The sequence below is a fragment of the Centroberyx affinis genome, unplaced genomic scaffold (assembly GCF_046629955.1).
Source record: "Centroberyx affinis isolate AG114_WGS23_722 - 3 ecotype Tasmania unplaced genomic scaffold, CSIRO-AGI_Caff_v1 ptg001814l_1, whole genome shotgun sequence".
Lineage (NCBI taxonomy): Eukaryota > Metazoa > Chordata > Actinopteri > Beryciformes > Berycidae > Centroberyx > Centroberyx affinis.
The window spans coordinates 166,708-184,316 of record NW_027280200.1 but is presented as its reverse complement, the minus strand read 5'-3'; the positions used below and the strand labels follow the sequence as shown (position 1 = coordinate 184,316).

Sequence of the window (17,609 nt, the reverse complement as noted above, 5' to 3'; positions counted from 1 at the left end):
CATCTTTTTAGGCAGCCGCACGCTCAGCTGTAGGAGGGTCTTTCACGTCATGTGTTTTGGCAGCTCGCTGCACTGTACCGTTTTTTGATACTTTTTAAGACAATTCCAGCCGTTTCTCGACCAGAAAACATGTCAACGCCACTCGAAAAGCCTCAGATAATCGCTCACATTCAGAAAAGTTTGAACTACACGATTTTCGACAGCAAATGGATCCCCTGCAGCGCAAAGTTCGTCTGCCTCGGGAACTTTGCAAGGGGGACTGGAGTGATGCAGATATACGAAGTGCAGCACGGAGAGGTCCAGCTGGTGAAGGAGGTTAGTTAACGTCTGGCTTACTATACCAGTCTTATTATCATTTTTTTCTCAGAAATATAACATGATTGAGCGATGATTTTTGGCCAATCCTTGAGCATGGATAGCTAGCTAAGTCTTCCAGAAAGTCTTGCTAGGTACTCGTTTCCATAGCAACAGGCAACATAAGATTACCCCCACAGAGTGTGAATTTGATTCATCTTATGTATGCACTCCAGAAACAGTCATATGTTACTTAATGTAGTTGTACACTGCGTATTAATCAGGCTAAAGCAAACCAAATAATACGTGTGTTATGTTTCACTTCAGACTTCTTTACATTTATTCTGCTGCCTGTTGCTTTGCCCCATCTCTAGAGCTGAATGCAGTGCCAACCTGTTATATCTCTATGGTGCCAACTCTTACCAAACCCCGTCTCTCTCGTGTGTTTCAGGTAGAGAAGGCAAAACCCATCAAGTGTGGCACATTTGGAGCCACCTCTCTCCAACAGAGACACATAGCAACTGGGGATTTTGATGGAAATCTCAACATATGGTATTTTATCCAAATCCGTTGAAGTCATGTCTTATCATCTGTGTCTTGCCAGAAATGTTGAAATGAAAGAAATTACTGTACTGCCACTAGGGCTGCAACTAACGATTATTTTCATTGTCGATTAATCTGTCGATTATTTTCTTGATTAATAGATTAGTTGTTTGGTCTATAAAATGTCAGAAAAGGGACACTTGTTAAGCCATATTGGGTTTAGTTTACTTTAATTTAAGCCAATTAAAATTTTAAACAGAAACCAGTTTACTTGCTAATGGTAGCACATTAATTCAACATTATTTTTAATAGTTTCAGTTGGTCGATTGGACTTGGCCTCCTTAACAGAAAAGTTTTTCAATTTTTTGAAGATTGATCACTTTCTAAATTGACTGAATGGAAAGTGAGTTCACACCAACCCTGTTGTTTAGTGTATTGATTCATTTGGTGCCGATGTCTGTCTTGTCCACAGGAATCTGGAGATGCCTGAAGTGCCGGTGTACTCTGTCAAGGCTCACAAAGAGATAGTGAACAGTATAGACGGGGTTGGAGGCCTTGGGATTGGCGATGGCGCACCTGAGATCGTCACTGGAAGCAGAGACGGTAAAGGCTTTGAGAAAGGAGAGGTTTGACGTGTGGTACGGCCACAGTCAACCACACAAAAGAAAATACATTAAGACATAAGAAATACTGATCTTGGGGTGAATGTTTATAATGATATTAGCTTCAGTAAAAATTTGCTTTGTTCCAGACATGCACACACGCTTTGTTGTTGTTTTTATTTCATTTGTGATAGGTCATGTGAACAATTTTTCTTTGCATGCAGGGACGGTGAAGGTGTGGGATCCCAGGCAGAAAGATTCACCTGTAGCCAACATGGAGCCTGTGGAGGGAGAGACCAAGAGGGACTGCTGGACTGTTGCCTTTGGTGCGTAAAATAACAGCTGCCAGGGTTGACAGCACACACTACATGTAGATAGCCAGGGCCAGTTTTATATGTGGTGTGGGCCAGCAATGTGACCGGTCTAAAATTCAATCACTTCCACCTCCCTGGTTTTCCCTGCTGGGATTTGAACTGGCAACCCTCTGGCCACAGGCTCACTTCTCTGCCAACCCGTGTTTCATCTCCTGAACTCTTAAACAAATGTGGAGGTTAGAGCCTTGACAGGTGACACTAAAATTGAGTTTAACCTTTGTTTGGATTCTCTGTGGTCTTTTCCAGATTCAGCATGAACACAAACTGTTGTGGTGTTTTAATCCTGTCAAAATGCCAAACCGGCCTCAAAGATGCTCCTGCTCATTCATCGTAACTCAAAACATCGACCATGTGTGAAATATACTTTACATGAAGCTGAACCTCTGTTCAATCGACCCTCTCAATGCAGGTCATGCCTTCAACGATCAGGACCGCTGCATCTGCGCCGGCTACGACAACGGGGACATCAAACTGTTCGACCTGCGGAATATGTCCCTACGGTGGGAAACCAACATCAAAAATGGGGTGAGCTGAACAGTATGTGGTATAGATATGGTAACACATACATCTGCAAATAATTCATGTCCAAAGCCTTTTACGGCATGTGATTTTGTGAAGTTCTGGATGTTGACATTTCAGGTGCAGTTCTTCCTCTGTATTCATAAGTCGTTTGCGGCACCACAGCAAAAAATGACCACCTCTAGTAGGAAAAATGAGAAATCAAACTGGCAGGATGATTTAGCCGATTCCCCTCTGAAACACAAAGAAGTGTAGTCCCAAGATTTAGAATTGAGCTTTTTATTATGATAAACTATCCAAACATGCATTTACAGTACTGCAACCTGCACTTGAACCATAACATAGACCGACAGAGTGACGGACGTGGAGCCAAAACATAAATGACTTCCCAGCACCACTGTTACATAAAATCACAAGGGAACACTGAGGTGGATGGACGCTTAATCTCCTGTCTAGAGGCTTAATGTTACAAAATCTTCACGTCATATGCAAAGCGTCGCACTGGTGCTATTACATAACGTCTTTGCTTCTCTCATTCATCACCTCTTAAATGTAGATTAACCTGCCAGGAGACATTAAGTCCATTTCAACACATTCTGACGTATGGGAAAATAGTTTCTGGTGGAGTCGTGCCATGCGATAAACGTCCAGGGAGTGACTGTTATTTTTTCTCGCATCACGGCCAGGTATGCTGCGTGGAGTTTGACAGGAAAGACATCAACATGAACAAGCTGGTGGCCACCTCACTGGAGGGAAATTTCCACGTCTTTGACATGAGGACCCAGCACCCCACCAAGGGCTTCGCCTCCGTTTCCGAAAAGGTAATTGACCCAGGTGGAGAGAGCCAGACGGATGTTTGGCTCCTACAGATGGAAAAAGTGTCAAAAGGTTATTTTTTTTTCAGGCTACAGACAGAGGGAGAGAGGGGGGGGTCACGCGTCCTTTTGACCGTTTTCACAGCTGGAAGTGTTTGGGGGTTGTGTTTGCCTAACATTGCTCTGTGGCTGTGTGGTCACCGGCCAAAAACGACACTGGGCCAGTGAGGAGAGAAAAGTGTGGCTTTTTCACCGTGCCTGTGGGAAAAAGGCTAGAAAAACACTCTTTCACCAGCATTAGAGTGATATGGCCCGGCGTGCCAAGTGACTGGTAGGTCTGAGAGAGATCAGAGGCTTCGGCTTTCTCAATATTTGTCCAGTTCTTCTGAGCGATCAACAGTTGGCACATCAATATCTCCAACCTTGAATTATAAGGTTCTGTCTGATATTTTGGTCAAAAATGAGTTATTCATGTACTGTGGCTCTACAAGCAGGTCTTTACATGTGGCTGAAGTTAGGTTTTTGAAAATGTTTGTTGAAGTGGGTAGAAAAATGCTTATTAGTTTTGCTACATGGGAGCTGAAAACTCAAACATTCAATATCTCAAAAATACTTGCAGAATCGCAGATGAGAACTTGCAATGCCACACTCATAATGTCTGGACCTCCTTCTGGTTCATTCTGAAGGAAGTATTTTCTTAGAAATTGTTTGAGTATGATATTATTTCTTTTTGCTTCCTTTTCCTTGTCAAGGTTTCCGGGTGGCACAAACACAAACATATTACTCCCTGCGACTAGACTCCTTGAACTCATTAATAATGTTCCAGCTATTTTTCTGGAACTACTTTGCATACTTTGCGTCATACTATAATTATTTATATAATATTGTTATGATTCCAGCGTGATGCCAGTTTGACGGCACTCACAGTTTTGCCTGTTCCCTGCCATGCTAGAAGAGGCAGCAGTGCAGTTTGTCAGTCGGCAGAAAGCGAGGGGGAGTTGGGAGCAGCAGGCCTGTTAGCAGAGACAAGGCCTGGGCCGGTAACTCCCACATCCATGACATCACCCTGCACAGAAAAGACTCAACTACGTCAATACCAAAGAGACTGGAAACAGTGCAGGGAACAACAATATGTGAATCTCTACTAACATTACACTACAGCAAGGCCACATTTATTGACTTTCAGCAGAGAAAAAAGTGGTTGCAGGGTTTCTACACAGGTCTGAAATGTCTGGAAGGTGTTGAAAATGAATTTGACCTTTTTTCCAGGTGTTGAAAAGTTCTGAAATTGGACAAAATATAGGGGGGAAACAGTTGTTACACAGCATAAAGACAGATTTAGTGTAGTTGTGGAGTCATTTCACCAACACATATCTTAGAATCCAGTCAGGAAATTAAGGTCTGGCAAAAGTATGTAATTTTGAAATGGAAAAATGTGTATGAACCCTGTGCCTTTAGCATAAATTCTTCTGGAAGTAAATGATCTTTCCTCTCTTATTTCAGGCTCATAAATCAACCATCTGGCAGGTGAGGCATTTGCCTCAAAACAGAGACATCTTTATGACCGCAGGTGGAGCAGGCAACCTACATCTATGGAAATAGTAAGCAGCATATCTTTAACTATAAACATGTGTTTGAATCCCATGTCAAGATACACGAGTATCCTGTGTAGATATCCTTTTGTGAAAAATAACAAAGTTACCTGGAATTCACCTCTCAGCAACTCAAAATTATATGTAAATCAGTCTTCAAAATTGTTCCCGCTACTGGCTGATACCATAATTGTCTTTCCATAGTCGGTTTTACTTGCCAGCAATCCTTTCATCCCCGTAGGTGATACTCTTTATTGAGATGGTGGATATCTCATTTATTATTGAAACTAGTTAAAAGGAAATTACTCAATGTGATAGTAAAAGCATGATGGTAAAATCCATCTATACCGAGAACCATTCCTCCAAATTCTCTTTTTTTGTGTTTCGCTCTCGTTTCCAGCGAGTACCCTGCTCAGAGGAGCAAGAAGGACTCGGACGACGTGGACATGGGCGTGGCCGGCTCCGTCAACCTCCTACAGAACGTCACTCTGTCCACTCAGCCCATCGCCAGCCTGGACTGGAGCCCCGACAAGGAGGGCCTGTGCGTGTGTTCGGCCTTCGACCAGTCGGTCCGCGTGCTCATCGTCACCAAACTGAAGCGCGTGTGAAAAAGCAAACGCCACCATAGACTGACGGTCAGGCTCAGCGCCGCCCGATACCAAACGAGACACAACTCCAGCCCGTAAGAGATGGTGTCGTTTTTATTATTGCCTTTCTGTGAGGCTGAATTGCAGCCCTGGTTGTCTGTGGATACATGGAGGTCTTTTATTACACGACAATTTCCTACTGCGGGTCTTGGAGGCTGTCCATCTAGATTTTGCACAATTGGCATCCGTCTTCGGACTTAATCTAACCGGAAAATTGCTTAAACTCAAATGAACTGGGAAATGTTTTGTTTGGACGGATCTGGTCTTGTCTCTATTAAATGATTTCCCTGAAACAAGTGCGGTGCCTGGCCGTGCCCCGCAGGCAAACACTTATCCTCCAGGATCAGCGCAGAGAAATACCCGTGTAATACAATGGAAGATTTCCTGTCTTATCGAAAAGCCTCCACTGGGATGTTGGAATGAGTCACGTAGCCTCTAGCTTGGAATAATACTGTGAGGCTCAAGATTTCATATTTCTTATCTTTCTCTTATCTGCTTCCATTTAGGTAGGACGTTGCTTCTGAAATTCCTGTCTTTTGTTGCAATTTTTGTGATTACGTGCTGAAGCACCATGGATGAACTTTGTGGGTACTCCAGTTTTGTCTATTGTTGTCAATTATTGTTGTTACAGCTGTGACTTTTGATATGAGATAATTTTATTGAGAACTTTGTGTTTTCAGATTAAATGGGCTTTTTGAGAAAAAAGGTGCGCATTTTCTCAGTGTTGTGCATCCAATATGAATTGCTTTTGATGACATCGGGGAGGGAAGGTCAAGAGGATTACCGCAGTGACATTTACCAACACAGGATCTGAAGTCTTTTTTGGGGAGTGTACCCATGTAGAAACCTAGCTTGGATGTTAGAGGAAAGGAGAGGTGGGTGAGAGTGGGCGTGTAGGTGGGGTTATGAAGTGTGTGTTTAGGTTAAATCAGGCCCATGATAACTCCATAGGACTCCACATTTCTGGCATCCCAGAACTGCAGATTGGAGTTTGAGTTATATAAACATATAAACATATAAACAGAGGCAGAAATAATCTCATTGGTTGAGTTAAACCTCAGTGGGCGGAGCCAAAGCACCACAGTTGTTCAGAGTGCAAGTTACACACTTGAATGGCGGGAGCTGGTGAGGGACTGGTCAAAATATGGATGAAAAATAGAAATTTATTTTTTTTCATTCAGGTCAGCAGCTAGCTAACAAGCTTACCTAGACAGCTATAGGCTAGTATGGCTAAATTCAGCTTGGAAGGTCAGCTAGGCTAACTAGCTTAACTAGATAACTGTACGGCTAAATCGCATTTGTTCAGGTAGTAGCAAGAGTGCTGTCATTATTTTAGTTACCTCCTGTCTTACCTCTTGTCTTTTTCCACTGGGCCTCAGTCTAACATTACTTAGAACAGAAAACTGTGGTTCTTTGGCTCCGCCCACTGAGGTTTAACTCAACCAATGAGATTACTTCTGCCTCCAGAGCAGCTCTGCCTCTGAGAAATGTTTGTAGAAGTAAAACTCCTCTCTACACCCGCTGTCAACGCTGATCAGAACTTAGACGTTCATCTAGTTTACAAATTTACACCCAATAATTTCTAACCTCACCATCGGTCTCAACAACAATAGGCTAATGGGACCTGCTGGCTTGAAACGGCCCGTTCAACAGTTCAGAAACTGAATTGTATCAAACAAGAGGAATACACAGTGTGGTTAATAATCTCATATTATTTCCTGGCATTCCCACTCATCAGTTACATAGTGCAGATAATACTCACGCAGGTCATTTCCATTTAATCCCTTACTAAAAGTGCCTTTCCCATCAGCACACACGAGGCTTTTGGATTTTGTATAGAGTACGAGCAAACTTATGTTCAGCTGACTTGCTTAAGGGTTCAAAAAGATAAATACAGCCATTCATTTCAGAGTTAATATCCTCATCATATCCAGCATTTGAACTTGAAGAAGTCCTGCAGATCCGGATCATCCTCTGGTCTTTCATGGATCCGGGCGTAGATGCTCTTCAGAAGCTTGGTCATGGATTTCTCATCCAAGATGTCGATGTATTTCTCTATGCAACCTTCAAACAGCCACAGATGAGTAAATCAGAATTACTGCAGTCACAGCGAAACAAATGCTTGAGCATGTGACGATTTTCATTTCAAAATTGTGTATATCCATTTTGGGGGAAAAAGGTTACTTAGAGCTCATTGCTCAATATTTCATAGATTAGATCAATATTCATAGATAGCGAATACCCTCAAAAGTATGTTCAATATCCAGTTTCATTTTTGAACAGCAACAGAGTGTTACATTGTTCAAATGCTGGGTATCTCATTTTGAAATGAAACACTTTGTATGTCCTTCGATATAATTTAATAAGCCTCGAATGACTTGTGTGTATTCTTGACCTGTCTGACATCACGCTGCATGTATGTACTCTATGTAATATGTCATGCCATCTATCTGGACATCGCACAAGCTGAATCTGATACATTTCTATAAATAGCATGACACATTGGATAAATCTGGTCATCATGGCATGTCACATGGGCCTGCCTGCATGACTTCGATGCAGCACTGCATTTAAACATCACCTCCGGTCAAATTTTGTTATGTCAACAGCTGACCTAATTGTGGTTGACCAGTATTTGCACTCAGAAATTAGGTGTTTGTTTAAACATGCTTGGAGTGCAAGATGGGTGGGGTTTGCCACATAGTTCGGTACAATGAATGACAAAGTTTAGACAGTTACATCAAAGTATTTGAATGTCCGTTCAGTATACTCTTCTATGACTGACAACTATCTGACTTTTCCTAATGTGGTAAACCCCACTCATCTGGTATTCCATGTAGGTGAAAACTATGCAGGTGAAAACTGTGAATTATATGCAAATACTGCAATATTGTTCCCAAGTCACTGGCCCATATAACACCTTAAATGAGGAAAAGAGGATAATAATAACAACAAATACTACTACTACTACTACTACTACTGCTACTGCTACTACTACTATGACTACTACTACTAATGCTACGACTACTACTACTGCTGCTATTACTACTATGACGACTACTGCTACTACTAATAACACTACTGCTACTACAACTGCTACTGCTTAGGGCTTATGGTTGAAATCAATATCATGATAATCATAAGGATTTTTCTCGATATCAATATATATCACGATATGGTTCATGTATGCAAAATCATGTTAAATAATCAAATTAATGTTCATCTCATTGAACCGAATGGTAATGTTAGGTGTGATGTCAAACAAAACAGAAATACTCAAATAATATTCCTACCATACCTCATTTTATGAGAGTTTTCAGAGTTTTTAAGTAAAATTTGCTTGTCATTATCAATTTAGACAGCAGAAATGTGTGTCACGATATCAAAATATCTTCATATCATCACAATATGATTCCACTGAAAGATGTTAAACGATAATATTGAATTATCGCCCAGCCCTACTACTGCTACTACTCATTCTACTGCACCTACTACTACCACTACAACTACTGGTAATAATAAATAAAGGTATTCACTCAGGCCCATGACTTTGCCGTAGGCCACGAGGCTGGGGCCCAGCTGCGGATGGTCGTACAGCTCCAGCGTCATCAGGATGCGGACGATCTCTCCTGTGATGAAGGCGTCGTCGAAGCTTTGCTCGGCCACGGGCTTCAGAGGGAAGCTGCAGTAAACCTCCACGGCGGCCTGAGGGTCCGACGGCTCCAGCAGCTCCACCAGCTCGATGTAGGCATCGTGGACCTGGTCGGTCAGTCAGTTTATAAACCACATCTTATTTGGACAATATCCAGGGAGGAAATTCAACACCAGACGTCTGCTAAATGCTTGTAAATCTCTATAAATGCCTACTGTACTAGCTACTTCTGCAGGTTATCCAACCATCAGGTGGCGGTCCCTTTCTATAAAGCTAGTTGATCTGTAAAATATTGGGAGTGGCTTTTGAATTTTGGGATGGACCAGTCCTAATTGACAGAGACAGTGTTAGTAACTCACTGCTACTCCACCATCTGATAGAGGCAGTGATAGAAACATTTAATTTGTCTAATTTGCATCTCTGCTAGCTCAATGTAGGCATCATAGACCTGATCAGAGAGAATCAATCTGATTAATTAATCAGTCACACTATGTCAGTCATTTACGACATTTTGTGACTTCCCCAGCTTATAGAGCTGGTTATAGCATGGCATTGCTCATGTATGAAAGCCTTGTATCTCCAAAATATCTTTTCAGGAACTGAGAAAAAAAGCTTTCTTTTTTTTAGCTTGACCATCATGCATTTTAGAGTTTCCAAATGGTTTTATAAGACCAAGAGTTGAATAATTTTCTCAGCCCATATAGGAGCATGGAATCCTTCCATTAAATTTAAAAGATGAAAATCACCAAAAGTAGATTTACACCATTGGTTGGTTGTAATATTGTTGATCTAGAAATTTGAGCTTACTTCACTGTTGCGTTCATTGTAAGCTGAATTGTAAGAGCATCAGGGAAATGTCTAAAATGTAAATGTAACAGATGCCAACTGACCCTCGGTGCCATGGAGATGACGTCCTGGTAGAGCTGCTGCGCCCGGTCCAGGGTGCGTGCAGAGCGGGACAGGGCGCGGGCCAGGCCCAGCCGCGGGACATGAGACCTGCGGTTCACCGGACTGGATGCAACACTCACACTGTCTACAACAGGCTCTGGAACACAAATACTGTTAGTCAGTCAGTACACACATCTGTATTCAAACTCAAGCAGGAAAAGACTCAGGAGATGACAGTCACTGACTTTATTTCATGTCATATCACAGATCGCCTCACAATCGAGGCAATCTGCTATATATTGCTATTGTCAGGTGAAAACAAGTGAAATTTAGGTGATTTACATAAGCCGTTCTCTAACATTGCCAATAGCTGTGTTAAAGTGTTCAATTGGTTTAATGTGAATTTTAGGTCAGGACAAGTGTGTCAAAAAAGCCAACTATAATGGTCTCAAAAACATCACAGCACACTGTTTCAGTTATAGTGGCTTTCCTGTCCACCTTTTCCAAAGTTTTAGATACACCGTCAAAGAGCATCTTAAGAGCATATTGGACCTATTTGTCTTCTAGGTTACAAGGTCCTCTAAAAGGTATGAACCTTATGAAACCCATTCAAAACCCATGTATAACTGCAAAAAAAGCATAGCCTTCAATTCAAAAATAGGGCAGTCTTTCTTCAACCTTGAAAAGTTGACATTTTGAAGAGGGAAGGTTTTGACCCATAAATGTATGTCGTACTCTGGGTGTATCAGACCAGGCTGGTGTAGTTGCCTTACCCTCTGCTGTCTTGACAGGATCGGGACAGCAGTCATGTTTGGACTTGCCGGGGGGGAGCTGGGTCTTATTGCCGGGCTTGCTGGGAGGTTTGGCTGCTCCGTCTGGCTTGGCTGCCACTCCAGCTCTCCCCCTACAGGACAGAAAACATAATACATCGACTCTGGCATGGATGAAAAAAATAAAGAGAGTGGGAAGAAGCAGTCTCCTCATGCTGATGTACAGTAAGGGTAGTTTTGTGTTCTCAGAGCCATATTGGGTTGAAATGTTGCATAAGCATAACCAAATTTTTGGTATTTAGTTTACTGGGAAGAAGATGCTGTGTGTGGGTCTGGTTTTCCTTTTGTCTGGTTTTGTCTTTTCTGCAGATTTGGCAGTATAACTTTTAAATTGCATTGAAATAAACGTGTGATACAATAATACTATCACACTGTTATTGAATTACAATTCATTGTTTCAGGATTCCTAGACATTAATCAATTCCACACTTTTCAAACCTTAATTCCTTGATTTGATTTGAATATTTTTGTCAATTTTCAGTATCTGGGTAATATGGCACTAACTAGGCAACATCTCTTCAAAGCTAAAGATTATTCTTAACAACAGGAAAATTATAAATATTCAAGAAGATAATGGGTCTACAAAACTGCTACAAAATGTGTAGTTGTGTGTATCAGGACTGAACAACAATATTTCCCATATTTTTCAATATTTTCATGTAAACCTCAAATTTTTCAAGACCTGGAAATGATCCTGTAAATTAATTCATTTTCCATACTTTTCCAGCCCTGCATAGGAACCCTATGAACTGCATATTCAAGCAGGCAGTGCTACCAGGGAAGAAACTGGGACATAAGTTGCTCCAGTGGAGCTGCTCAGTCAGTGTCCAACAGTAGAAGACTGTGTTTGCACTGGGCATGAATATGAATCAGGATAGAGCTGAAAAAGAGCATTCGTCCTCAGCAAACCTTCCCTGAATAAATAAATGGTTAAAAACCTGGTTAAATGCAGAACAGGCCTGCCAAAAGCTGGACTCCGGCTACCACAGTGACTCACCTGGCTGCAGGGGGCTTGGCTGGAGGCGGGGCAGCTTTCCCCCCTCTGGTGGGGGCAGAGGTGGGAGCGGGAGCTTTGGTTACATTTGCTGCCGCCCGCCCTCGACCGGGGCCTCCCCTGCCCCGCATGGTTCCTCTCCTGGGCACGGTGGCATCAGAAGGCCCCTTCCCCCCCGCCGGCTGGCTGGGAGTCTGCCTGGCAGCTCTCTCCCTCTCAGCCTCCAGCCGGTCCTGCCACCACTTCTGCTCTGAGACAGCATGAGAGGACAGTTTGGTCATGGAGTTCATCTACAAAATATTATCATCATTCAATATCTCTAAGGACCTAGTCTCTTAAAGTGATAGCATTTTGTCAACCAAGGATTTCATTTTCCCACTGTACTCAGCTAGTATTAACCAGTTTCCAATACTCAACACTTTGTACGCTGAGTGTATTTCTGTTTGTATATATATTTGCGTATAGATGCAGTGTGTATACAGAGAGTATATAGTAACATACTGGTAGCCCATTCCAGACACATTCTTTGATATACAATTTGATTTTAGCTTCTCAAATATGTATAATTTCATGTCAGTTGCCTTTCAGCAGGAAAAGGATAAAAAAAAAAGTGATCAAAGACTGGAAACTGCAACAAAGAGGAGAGAGCCGTCCACCGGTACGTTCTGCTCTGCCTGTACAACCACACAGCCTCTCCACTGAAGTGACTCAAGCAATAAAACAAATAAAAATTTGATTTAATTTTGTGCTGTCAATTATTTTGTAAGGGTAGGTGTCACTTTTTCAAATGGTGATCTTGTTTTGGAACAAAACTATTTTAATACAAATACACAAAATACAGTACATGCAGTGTGTGTAAAGATGAATACACACACACACACACACACACAAGCCTGTCTGTGTACAGATCTTATTGGTATCATATTTAATGTCTTCCACAATAAGTAAATTGTTTTATGGAAAGTGATTGTGTAGAACAGCAGTGCTTGTATGTCCAAGACAAATTTCCCACTGGGGATTAATTAAGTTTATCATATATCTTACCTAACCTGATCTGTTATTAAACTAATGCTTTGAACATACTTGTATACAAAAATGTAGGATTACCTTATCTGTCACAGTATCTCTCTGTGAATATTTAGACTGCAGTGATATCTGAGTGTCCCTAACACCAGAGACAGTACATAGACTCACTAGTCAGCTGGTCAGGTGGCTCTCCACACTGACGTTTGTCTTCCAGCTCAATGCTGGCCTGGAAGCTGAGGCAGGCATCAGCCATGGCGACCTTCGACCTGTGCGACTCAGGGTTGTTGTCATATTGGGCCAGCTGGGCCAGACCCAGGAGACACAGGGCGTGGCCGTCCCGAGGCGAGGTCACCGCCGCCACCTGGCAGGCCTGTAGGCAGCAGGGAAAGGTAAAAGTCTGAGTACCGCACATTATGGAGACAGAGCAATTCAGACACACAAAGACATTCATGGACAAAGTCTATATATAGCCTATATTGTTAGCCAATATATTGACTAGCTATAGGGTTTCAAGGTATAGCTTCTGAACACAAAACACTGGCAGACTTTTGTTGAATCTTCAACTTTATTTACTCCCTGCAGACTACATATTAAATTATTTTTTCATTGCCAGAAATTGAAAAAAATATTTTTTGCACACCTAAAAGTCTTTGAGTGACAGGTGTGTAGGACAAAAAAACAAAAAGGTAGTTACTGAGAAAGAAATATAATCCCACACACTGGCAAACATGTTTGCCTGATGAAGATCCTCTGACCGAAATATCGCAATAAAGTATTATGCAAGTGTAGACAGTGTGCGGGATTATATTTCTTTCTCAGTATTGCCAGAAATTGAAAATCAAAACTGTCCCCCTGGATGAGAAGTGAAGAGAAGAGAAGAGATTTGTCCACAATTGGAAAATGGCTTTGAGTGTTTCAGCTGAATGCTTTACATTCATACCGCACCATTAAATAACATAAAAGAAGAAGATGCAATCAAAACACAGTGTTAGAAAACATTTAACTATTTGTCATTGGCCTGCTGACCATGTTCTGACCTTCTCCTGCATGTCCAGCAGCTCCTGGCAGGGGGCGATAGAGGCGAGGCGTATGAGCGCGGTGAGGGCCTGGCACCTCTTGGCCACCAGGGCCTGCCTCTGGGTGCCAGCCTGGTCCTGGTCCTGGCACTCGCCCCGCTGGATGAGCCTCTGCAGCAGGGCGAAGTGAGCGTCCAGCAGCACCCACTCCAGCTGCCCGCTCACCTCGCCCCGACACACACACCGGCTCACACCCTGAGCCGCCAGCACCGCTACGCTGAGGAGAGCACACCGCGGTCCAGCAGGAAGACAGGCAGACAGAGGATCTCTATGAAGTGCTTAGACACTGATTAAACTGGTTCAATTTGTTGTGAATTTTGAGGCTTTTTTTTTGTTTTCAGATTTTCAGCACAGTCTTTCACAAAAAAAACAAGAGTCTTTGTATAGCAATCTTGACTGTTAAGGGGGCATTAAGTATACAATAACCTTTATCAACTTCTTCCTCCTACACAAGTCTCTGTCACAGCCCGCCTTCCTTCCCATTCCCATGAATTATGACGGCTTTACTATTGGCACAAACAATAAAGTCACAAATTCACAATAAAGACGACTAAGATAGCTAATTAGAGCCGAGCTCCGACAGAAACGACTAATGAAGAGGTAATATATCACCATGCTAAATACTGGAATGATAATACTGCTTTGTCATGCTTGTTGGCAAAGTAATTGTTGAGTCACTGATATTGATCAACAACCCTATCAAACCCCTCTAGATGTGTTATGGTCATTTTGTGCTACAGGGCAGTAAAAACCTTACTTATTGCCCCTCTAACTAAAACTTCTGGTTCGTAACATACGTGTGATAGACTTGTTCGGCGCTCATGGCCTTCCCTGTCAGCGTGTTTCTCTGTTGGAGCCGGCCCAGGGTGAGGAGGCCCCGCAGGAACTGGGTGCTGATGCTGGACAGAGGGTCTGATGGATCCGGCTCCGCCCCGCTGAGGACAGGGACAGAAGAAAGACATGGCAGCACAGGTCATGATGAACACAAATAAGGCAAAAGCAGGAACTCATTTGCCCATTGGCCACAGTGGCCAATGGTCCATCCCAAAGCTAACCAGCCCACTTCTGCTGTTTTACCAGCCATCTAGGGCAGTGGCTCTCAACGTGGGGTCCGGGGACCACCAGGGGTCCTTGAGGGTGTTCCAGGGGGTCCCCAGCAAATTGATGAATTGTTAAACTTCATTATTTCATTGACAAGAAGTTAACACAATTAGAGAATGTAGAAGAATGACTACTTTGGTCATAGTTGCACTGTAATCTCTCTACCTGCAATACAGATAGTCGTGGAGTTCTGGACAAAATCATATCTAACAATAAACATATTCTCAGATTTGGGTCCTAGAGACAAAATCTCATCAATCATCAGTGGCTCTAATGTGGACTAAATTAGGGATCCATGATATGAAAAAGGTTGAGAACCACTGAACTAGAGAATTGGTTGATTACCTGCCAGACTGTATGGCAGAGTAGATAAGCTTGGGAAAGAGGAAATTCCAGCACAAGGCCAACATTGCGTTGTTTATTTATGTATTTTTTTGATTTCACTACTGCATGTGTTGCTGGAATTTCCTCTTTCATTCATCAAGCATTTGGCTTGTAGCAAGTATTAATTTACCACCCAGCTGTAAGGAAATTGTTTAGGTGCACACATACTTTACAGACTATCTCTTTTAATCTGTTCAATTCTCTCTCTAAACTTGCGGATTTTAACAGTATATTCTCTCTACAACTCTCTTTCTCTCCCTTCTCTGTCTCTCTAATTGCAACCACCTCCAGCACACACACACACACACACACACACCTCTGGCTGCAGCACTGTCTGATGAAGTGCTCCAGTCCCTGCTGTAAGAAGAGTGCGGCTTCCTTCTCTGTGGCCTCAGAGGCTTTGTGCTCCTGCTGCAGCAGAGCCAGGCCAGTGAAGAACCTGAGAGAGAGAGAGAGAGAAGGAACACAGGAGAACCGATGAAGACAAAGCAGCTCTGGTTCTGTCGTATTTAAATGGGAATCTGGGTGCTGTTGTGTTTACCCTGTGTTTTTCCTGAAAATGTATGAATGTATTAATGTGTCTAAGTAATCCCCTAACATATTGAATGGATATGGGATGGATGATCGGAGAGGGGAACTGGCATAGTAAGACAGGGTACAGGAGGTATAGGTTGTTTTTGATTTGTGTTGTTTTGTTTGTTTTATTCTGATTGTTTTGTTCTTATTTTGTTTTGAATGTTTTATTTTTGTTTGATCTGATTGATTTGATTGAGTTGTGTAGTTGGAATATTTATGTTAAAAGTTGTAATATTTATGTCTAACATTAAGTTTATAGATAAAATATAAAAATAGGGGGTAGGACTTGATAAGTATTCACTTCTTCCTACTCCTTTTCGGACATGAAATATTTATTTATTGATAGTTTCTGTATATGTTTGCTGTTCATTTTATTGGTTATTTTTGTTTTGTTTTTCTCACTTATATTTTTTACTTTTTTAACATGTTCGAAATAAATCTAATCTAATCTAATCTAATCTAATCTAATCTAATCTAATCTAATCTAATCTAATCTAAACCCTGTGGGATGGCTAGACAGAAAAATAAACTTAAACTCAACACTACTGCTACTACAGTTCTATTACTTCTACTACTAATATCAGTAATAGCAGTAGTAACCCGACCTGAGTGCGGGCTGCAGGGGCCGCAGTGCCAGGCCGGTCTGCAGGTGCTGCAGCGCCTCCCTGCTCCTCCCCTGCAGCAGCAGCAGTCTGCCCACATGCAGGTTGTACTCCCAGCAGTCTGGGCTCAGAGACCAGGCGTCCAGGTACTTCATCAGCGCCCGGTGGACGCAGCTCTCCTCGTCCCGCACGCCCGCACTGCCGTCCTGGAGCAAGAGAGGAGGGAGTTTACATGCCATGATATGATGACATACCATCTGGTGGATGCTTTTATCCAAAACGCCTTACAGTGCTATGAGTGTGTACATTGATCACGGTTTAGCCCCACCCAACATTTCTTGGCTCATATGTCCATATACTCAACGGTACACCCTCAGGTCGGCAAATATGGCTCTTCTCTCAGTTCCCAAATCCAGCCTGAGGTCAAAGGGCATTTGCAGTCAGAGCCCCTAAACTTTGGAACGACTTGCCACTAGATATAGAGTTAGTCAAATCTTTATTATCTTTTAAGTCCCTTTTAAAGACATATTTTTATAAACTTGCCTTTTCCTAAATTGTTTTTTATTATTATATACAGTATTATCTTATTTTTCTTACTTCTCTACCGGTCTTATATTGCCTTCTCTTGACATTTATTACGATATACTTGTCTAACCCTGGCAGCCATGGTGATGCCAAATATTACACATTGAGCTACATAGGACTATATAACTAGGTATTCATATATTGCAATACTTTGCTGGCTGTCCTTGTTAGAGCAATGTGTTTTGCTTCATCTCAGTACTAGAAAAAGTACCACTAGCCACCAGCCAAATGCTAGTACATTTTCGACTGTGACTGTCTAGTCTGTCATTATGGCAGGTAAGAAACTGATTAGAGATTCTGCTTTCTAAAGATCATTTTGGGTGTTAGAATAGTAAACGTGTCTGGTTAGTTTTGGCATTCACTATCAACTGGGGAATGTGGAGGAAACACTTAGCTTCCTCTCCTCCATTATCTTGATTACTTTGAGGTAAGGGAAGCAGTTGGTAATGGGGAACCATGACTTGTCTCTCTTGACTTTGCAAACCTGACTGTGATACATCAAGTCAGTA

The 17,609-nt window shown here is 42.2% G+C and overlaps 1 protein-coding gene across 1 annotated transcript; it reads left to right on the top strand.

Annotated features, from left to right (window-relative positions):
• Positions 1-73: 73 nt before the first annotated feature.
• dnaaf10 (dynein axonemal assembly factor 10) lies at positions 74-6,071 on the top strand. The gene is made up of 8 exons (XM_071529623.1): positions 74-315; positions 746-846; positions 1,310-1,440; positions 1,664-1,765; positions 2,223-2,338; positions 3,019-3,153; positions 4,651-4,748; positions 5,140-6,071. The coding sequence occupies exons 1-8, from the start codon at positions 130-132 to the stop codon at positions 5,345-5,347; spliced, it is 1,077 nt and encodes a 358-aa protein (XP_071385724.1). The 5' UTR covers positions 74-129; the 3' UTR covers positions 5,348-6,071.
• The last annotated feature ends 11,538 nt before the right edge of the window (positions 6,072-17,609 follow it).

Bases quoted from the DNA above. Each gene is read 5' to 3' on its own strand.
- dnaaf10 (XM_071529623.1), top strand. From the start codon at position 130: ATGTCAACGCCACTCGAAAAGCCTCAGATAATCGCTCACATTCAGAAA. The intron at 1,441-1,663 runs GTAAAGGCTTTG...CTTTGCATGCAG, and splicing joins CGTCACTGGAAGCAGAGACG to GGACGGTGAAGGTGTGGGAT. The intron at 2,339-3,018 runs GTGAGCTGAACA...CATCACGGCCAG, and splicing joins AAACCAACATCAAAAATGGG to GTATGCTGCGTGGAGTTTGA.